The 7,378-nt window shown below is 56.7% G+C and overlaps 1 protein-coding gene across 1 annotated transcript; it reads left to right on the forward strand.

The window, feature by feature from the left end:
* Nucleotides 1–204: 204 nt before the first annotated feature.
* On the forward strand, nucleotides 205–7,159 carry LOC104507454 (protein EFR3 homolog B-like; the record flags this gene model as incomplete). Its single annotated transcript, XM_010148742.1, has 11 exons — nucleotides 205–256; nucleotides 489–661; nucleotides 1,525–1,600; nucleotides 2,444–2,605; nucleotides 2,943–3,074; nucleotides 3,181–3,248; nucleotides 4,571–4,698; nucleotides 5,379–5,470; nucleotides 6,436–6,484; nucleotides 6,824–6,930; nucleotides 7,106–7,159. Coding segments are annotated over 11 exons (1,093 nt in total), but the record flags the coding sequence as incomplete, so codon positions are not given.
* Nucleotides 7,160–7,378: the final 219 nt, after the last annotated feature.

The following is a 7,378-nucleotide window of genomic DNA, read 5'->3' on the forward strand; positions in this document are numbered from 1 at the left end:
CAGCCCTTCTGCTGGCTGTTAAATCTGGAGCTCATTTACTGGAGACCTTTACAGCACAACTGTTTGCGGTGCTGCCTCTTGGGAAACTGGTCCTGCCATTCCTGAGACTTTTCCATCCTTTGGGTATGGAAAGATACCCATACCCAAAGAGGGTTTTCTTGTTTTCACTTGGATTTTACCATTTGTTTCTTCTTTCCATGACAGGGAAAACCGGAATCGGCTGACACAGATAATGCTTCTCAAGTCCCTCCTCCAGGTATGAACATGTCACCGTCCCTGCACAAGTCCCCAGCTCCCATGGGACACGAGAGGTCCCCAGCTGCTGGCGTGGGGGAGCTGTCCTCGGGGACCCTCTCCCCCCGGGGTAGTTTGGGAAGAGCTCAAGCTGTATTTAGTCTTCTCTGCTTGCATCCCCTCTTCCTTGGTGGGTTTTAACCCGCCCCAGGTGACACTGTCCTGATGCCTCCCTTTTCCTTTGATGCTTGCAGGTCTCTATGGGCTTCCAGTGCAGTAACATGCTGACGGCACTTCCCAGCGCCTTCCTGGACAGACTGCTCTCTGCAGCCCTCATGGAGGATGCTGAGATCCGCCTCTTCGTCCTGGAGATTCTCATCAGCTTTATTGATCGCCATGGGAACCGGCAGAAGTTTTCCGCCATCAGGTATGTCCCGGGGGGGGCTCCCCAATGGGGCTGGGACCTGCAGACCCTCCAGAGCAGGCTTGGGAGCAAGATCTGCTAGGCTGGGAGCGCTGGTAGGATTATTCTTCCCGGAGAGGGTGGGGAGGCACTGGGACGGGTTGCCCAGAGAAGCTGTGGATGCTCCATCCCTGGGCGTGTCCAAGGCCAGGCTGGATGAGGCTTGGAGCAACCTGGTCTAGTGGAAGGTGTCCCTGCCCATGGCAGGGGGTGGCACTGGGTGGGCTTTGAGGTCACTTCCAACCTAAACCATTCCATGATTCTGTGATTAATAAACCTGTTCCCAATTCTGGGATGGTTTAGTGCTGATCAGTGGGTTGCTAAGAGCCAGATTGGGGCGTGGGGGGGAAGTTCTCTGAGAGGCCGTGCCCAGGGGTACATGGGACCACGCTGCTGAACATCACCATGGTTGGAGTGGTCCCAGGAGGATGTGCAGGAGCAACCACCTACTCGAGTGGGTTCATCAGCTTCATTGCGTCCCCATGGATAGGCCTGCTGGGCACTCGTGTTATCCATCCCATGTTACCTTGGAAGGAAGTGACTGTATTCCCAGGTGGAAACATCTCCATGGGTTTTGCTGTGCTCCTGCTAATCCACTTCACTTGCAACCTTCTTTGTCAGCTTGCCTTTGTGCTCCTGAGCCCCGAAATCCCATAGGGATTTGGCTCAGTACTTTTAAATATCTGAATTGCTCAGATGGGGTTTAAAAGCCATCTTTAGCTTCCCCCCTCAGTTCATTCCTGGCCAGCAGCTCTGCAGGCAGGTGGGAATTGCACCCCCTCCCTCCGATGTCTGAGTTTTCCTTTCCCCTTGGCTTTTCCTTGCAGCACCATCAGTGACATCTCAGTTCTGAAGCTGAAAGTGGACAAATGCTCGCGCCAAGATACTGTCTTCATGAAGAAGGTAGTGTCGGGGGCTGGGTCAAGCTGCCCTTGTGCAGACCAGCGCGAGGACTCCAAATCACAGAGTCTTGGGCGTACCATGATGCCCTGAAACATGGGGATGTCGCTGGGAAAAGCCAGTGGGATTCAGTCTCCATCAGCTCTTCATGTGTGGGCCTTTCTAGACTCCTAAATCTGCTGTTTGCCCCAGGGATGGGTACCCCAGGATGTGCTGATACCCAAAAGCTGTCTATCAGGTGACTTTTGAGGTTGCCTGGTTTTATCTATTTTCATCCTCTTCCCGTCCTTACCCTCTTAAAACACTTCCAGGGGGTGCAAACCCCTCTGGAGCCAGCTTGAGGCCAAGAGAGTATCAGTTTATTACCTTGTGCACACCACAGAGCAGCAGTGCAGCCCCTAAACCAAAAACCGTTGCAGAGCTGAGTTTCCCTTGCACCAGCGTGTGCCCTGCTCTGTCCCATGCCTTGCAGTCAAACCATCTGTCTTGGCTTTATTTTTCTGTTGTGATCTGAACCATGATTTCTATAAAGCTTCTGCAACAGAGGCATCCTTTCCCTGGTGCTGCAAGTGCTCTTTCCTTGCTCCGGGCTCTGCTGTTGGACCTGCTGGTGTCTCTTCCCTGTCAGAGTCCAGCATCACACGGTGAAACACCACCTGATAGCCACAGCTCCCTCTCCCTGGGGCTGTCTTCCCTTGCTTGGTGTCCAGAGGAGCTCTACTCCTTCCTGCAGGGATGGAGGCCCCTTTGCTGGGCTCTGCTGCTTTTCTTTCCCTGCACGGATGGCAGTGTCGCCCTCGCAGGGGGATGCTGAGGGGGTGACTGCATCCCTCCGTGTCCCCACAGCATGGCCAGCAGCTCTACCGGCACATCTACCTGATATGCAAGGAGGAGAGCAACGTGCAGGCTCACTACGAGGCGCTCTACAGCATGCTGATGCTCATCAGCATCGAGCTGGCTAACGAGGAGGTCGTGGTGGACCTCATCCGCCTGGTGCTGGCAGTGCAGGTAGGTGGGGACGCAGCTGGGTGCGCTGCTGGCGCTCCGCGCTGCGGGGTGGGCTGAGATGCTGTGGGAAGGAGCCTCTGGGAAGGGGCTTGTTTTGGTGTTGGGGTCTCTGAGGAAAGGGAATGCAGGTGCTTCAGCTGCTCTGAGCTTCTCCCGCCATAGTGGGATCAGACCAACACGCTGGGGGGACCCCAGTCACCTTTCCAACCTCTGAAGTGCTGCCAACCCCAGCTCCAAAAGCTGAGACCTTTTCAGGGCAGGTGATGCCATGAGGTAGACGGAGCCCACGCTGGGACCGTGTTCATCCTAATCTCACAGGACTGTCTGTCTGCTGCAGGAGATCGCCCAGCTCAACGAGGATAACTTGACAGCCTACAACCGCTGCGCGCTGTTTGCTCTCGGCGCAGCTTACCTGAACCTCATCAGCCAGCTCACCACCGTGCCCACCTTCTGCCAGCACATCCACGAGGTGCGAGGGAGGGGCTGGGGCTGCAGCCTTGGCCGCAGCCCCCCCGGCATCGGCTCTCCCGGCCACCCGTGGGGTTTGAGCTTGACTCCTTCCTTGTCTTCCGCAGGTCATCCAGATGCGACAGAAGGAAGCTCCCTATCTGCTCCCTGAAGATGTTTTTGTGGAGAGGCCCAGGTAAGAGCCTGGAAAATACCTTCTTCCCCATTACTTGCTCCCAAGGGATTGGCATCCATAGGATCGTGGGTGATAATGGGTTTATCAGCCCTTCACTTGTCTGTGCATGTCTCCTTTCCCACCTGGAGATGGCACAGTGGGAAGGACATCAAGTGCTTTTCAGCCTGTTTGGAATGTGAGGAGGATCCAGCGCAGCCAGGGAAGGAGGTGGCCATCCCAGCTTGCGCTCACAGCCAGACAAATGCCAGGAGGGGTGATCCCTCCCTTTCTCTGGCAGCAGGATGGGTGTAGATGGGCTGTGTCATCCCGCTGCTCTGCCGTGCCTGCTGAGCGTCCCCAGCCTGGCTGGGCTCTCCTGTTCCTGCTGGCGCAGCCTTGGCACGGCTCACATTTGGGGTGAGGTCCCTGGCTGTCCCCAGTGAGTGCTGCTGCCCTCTAGAGCCATTCCATAGCTCAGGGGGTTCCTCCCTGAGTGAATCTGTGGGTTGAGAGCCCTCCTGGGACTCTGGCTCTGGGTGTCTGCAGAAGTAGCCTGACATATCCTAGAATCATAGAATCACTAGGTTGGAAAAGCCCTTAGAGATCATCCAGTCCAACCGTATCTGTCCACCACGAAACCATGTCTCTCAGCACCTCATCCTCCCGTCTCTTAAACACATCCAGGGATGGTGACTCCACCACCTCCCTGGGCAGCCTGTTCCAGTGTGTGATAACCCTTTCGGTGAAGAACTTCTTCCTTACATCCAATCTAAACCTCCCCTGGCGCAGCTTGAGTCCATTCCCCCTCGTCCGATCATCTGTCATTAGGGAGAAGAGACCAACACTCACTTCTCCACAACCTCCTTTCAGGGAGTTGTAGGCAGTGATCCGGTCTCCTCTCAGCCTCCTCTTCTCCAGGCTAAACAAGCCCAGTTCCCTCAGTCGCTCCTCATCAGACATATTCTCCAGACCCTTCACCCGTTTTGTGGCCCTTCTCTGGACACGCTCCAGGACCTCAATGTCTTTCTTGTAGTGAGGGGCCCAAAACTGAACACAGCACTCGAGGTGCGGCCTCACCAGTGCCGAGTACAGGGGGAGAATCACAGCCCTGGACCTGCTGGCCACGCTGTTGTTGATACAAGCCAAGATGCCGTTGGCCTTCTTGGCCACCTGGGCACACTGCTGGCTCATGTTCAATCGGCCGTCAATCCTGCTCTGCTAGAGCTCAGTGAAGCCACAACATCCCTCTGTTTCCAACCCAAAGGGAATGGAAACTCTGCTGGCATGGTTCCCCTGGCAGGAGAGGGGCTGCCATCTCTGCTTTCTTTTCTCCATCCCCATAGGTTGAGCAAGAGTCTTGACCGCCTGGGCCCGGAGGTCTTCTTCTGGCAGAGCAAGATCAGCGAGGTGTTGGGCGGCAGCGGCTACAACTCGGATCGGCTCAGCACACCCTACATCCCCCAGCTGACAGGTACACAGCACCCTGGGGCACCCTGGAGATCTGGGAGGGGAGGAAATTGGTCCCTTGCTCTGCAGAGTTACAGAATCACAGAATGGTTTGGGTGGGAAGGGACCTTAAAGCCCACCCAGTCCCACCCCCTGCCATGGGCAGGGACACCTTCCACTAGACCAGGTCGCTCCAAGCCTCATCCAGCCTGGCCTTGGACACTTCCAGGGATGGGGCATCCACAGCTTCTCTGGGCAACCTGTCCCAGTGCCTCCCCACCCTCTGCGGGAAGAATTCCTTCCTGATGTCCCATCTCAACCTCCTTCTTTCCGTTTAAACCCATCACCCCTTGTCCTGTCACTCCCTGCCCTTGGGAAAAGGGAGTTATGGGAGTATGAAGTTCTTGTGCTACATGTGTGACTGTTGTTCTTCTGCTCTAGTAGAGGTGAGATCTTGGGGAAACTGAGGCACAGAGTAGTTAATCGGGAACTTCCTGGGGCTGCCATGAGCATGGCTGGCTGGGCGGGAGGAGCCATGAACCCCTCTGGGCTTGGCTCAGCCCTCAGTTCCACTGGTCTGGATGAGTTTGGGTGAATGGCTTGGATGGACTGTTCCCTGGGGATGGGATGTGTTCCCAGGGTGCTGCCTGTGCTGCCCCCAAGGTGGCTGCAATTAGCTCACCTGACCTTTCTCTTCCTCCCTAGATGAAGATCGCTTGTCCAAAAGGAAGAGCATTGGTGAGACCATTTCCCTGCAGGTTGAGGTGGAGTCAAGAAACAGTCCTGAGCGAGAGCAGGTACCGTGTTCCGCCGGAGCTGCCGAGGCTGTGTCACCCCTTCAGCACCGCAGGCTTTTAGCAGCGTGCAACAAAGCCCTCTCTGATCCTTCAGTTGCCTGCACCCCTAATTGCTCCTCTGGCTGCAAGCTCAGGGTCCCCTAACTCAGCCCCAGCGTGTCTGGTAGTCAGCATGGCCAGAAACCCCCCCGATTCCCCCCGATGCTCCCCTCCAGGTCGCAGCCTGCAAGGGAAGCCACGTGGCATGAAGGGTCACGCTGCCGTTTGAGTGGCAAATCTTTATCTTTCATGTGTGCATATTTCATAGAATCACAGAATGGTTTGGGTTGGAAGGGACCTTAAAGATCATCTAGTTCCACCCCCCCTGCCATGGGCAGGGACACCTTCCACTAGACCAGGTTGCTCCAAGCCTCATCCAGCCTGGCCTTGGACACTCCCAGGGATGGGGCATCCACAGCTTCTCTGGGCAACCTGTCCCAGTGCCTCCCCATCCTCTACAGGAAGAATTCCTTCCTGATATCTAATCTAACCCTCCCTGTTTTCAATTTGTACCCGTTATCCCTTGTCCTGTCACTACAGACCCTTGTAAAAAGTCCTCTCCCAGCACCCTTGTAGCCCCTTCAGATACTGGAAAGCTGCAATAAGGTCTCCTCGGAGCCTCCTCTTCTCCAGGCTGAACAAGCCCAGTTCTCGCAGCCTTTCATCATAGCAGAGGTGCTCCAGCCCTCTGAGCATCTTTGTGGCCTCCTCTGCACCACCATTTCTTAGCCTTTGGGGAGGTATAAGGCCAGGCTAGTCCAGCCTGAAAAAACACGTTTTAAAAATGCACGTTGCCAGGAAAGATATCGCTGGGCTGTGTTTTGGTGTGAGAATACAGCCCAGGACACCGGTTCTGGGTCGCTGCGATCCCAGAATGTCATCCTGTGGGGTGTGTTGAGCCTCATCTGCTTTCCCCCTTCCCACAGCGAGCGCCAGCAGAAGAGATCACGTATGAGACGCTGAAGAAGGCGATAGGTAAGCGAGGGAGCCGGCCGTGGCACGGAGAGGTGGGTGCTGCTGCAAGGTGTCACCTCCACCCCTGTCCGTGCGCACCACGGAGGGAGGAGTCCCAGCACCTCACCGTGGCAGCCTCGCGCCCACGTCACAGGGCGAGTGGGCAGCTTCATAGCTCTGCCTGGCCCTGGGGGTGTCCCTGGGGGGTGAGGGCTGGTCCCAAAGCCAGGTGCTGGAGACCCTCTCCTTGGCTTTCTAGTGCTGCCCGAATCCATGCCGTCGTCTGGGAAGGCGGGGATGCGGGATGGGGTGACCTCTGTGGGTGGGGAGCAGCTGAGAGCCATCTCCCCTCTGCTTCAGTAGACAGCGTCGCCGTGGAGGAGCAGGAGCGGGAGCGGAGGCGACAAGTGGTGGAGAAATTTCAGAAAGCCCCGTTTGAGGAGATCGCTGCCCACTGCGGCGCCCGGGTGAGTCGGGAACCCCAAATCCCTGTGTTCTCTCTGATGGCGAGGGGCAGATGGTGAATTTTGCCAGGACACCCTCCCCAGCCAGGGGAAAGCCAACGGGGTGTCTGTCCCGTTTGTCCCACTGCGGTTCCCGGGGCGCAGCCACGCTAATACAGCCGCTGTGTCTGTGTTGCAGGCGACGCTGCTGCAGAGCAAGCTCAACCAGATCTTTGAGATCACCATACGGTGAGTTGGGGTGACAGCCGGGCACGCTGTGCCGAGCACAGCTTGTAGAGCCGCCCCAAAAACCTGCTGCTGGAGTGTGGGGTGCCTGGCCACAAGGCCAGCGCTGGCTGTGGGGCAACGGGAGCCACGTGCACATCAAGGAGGTTCGTGTGCTGGGGATGGAGCCTTTGCGATGACAGAGGGGACAAGGATTTGCTGGGAGCAGCCTCAGGTTGTACTCCCA

Source organism: Eurypyga helias, unplaced genomic scaffold, assembly GCF_000690775.1.
Source record: "Eurypyga helias isolate BGI_N326 unplaced genomic scaffold, ASM69077v1 scaffold43783, whole genome shotgun sequence".
NCBI lineage: Eukaryota > Metazoa > Chordata > Aves > Eurypygiformes > Eurypygidae > Eurypyga > Eurypyga helias.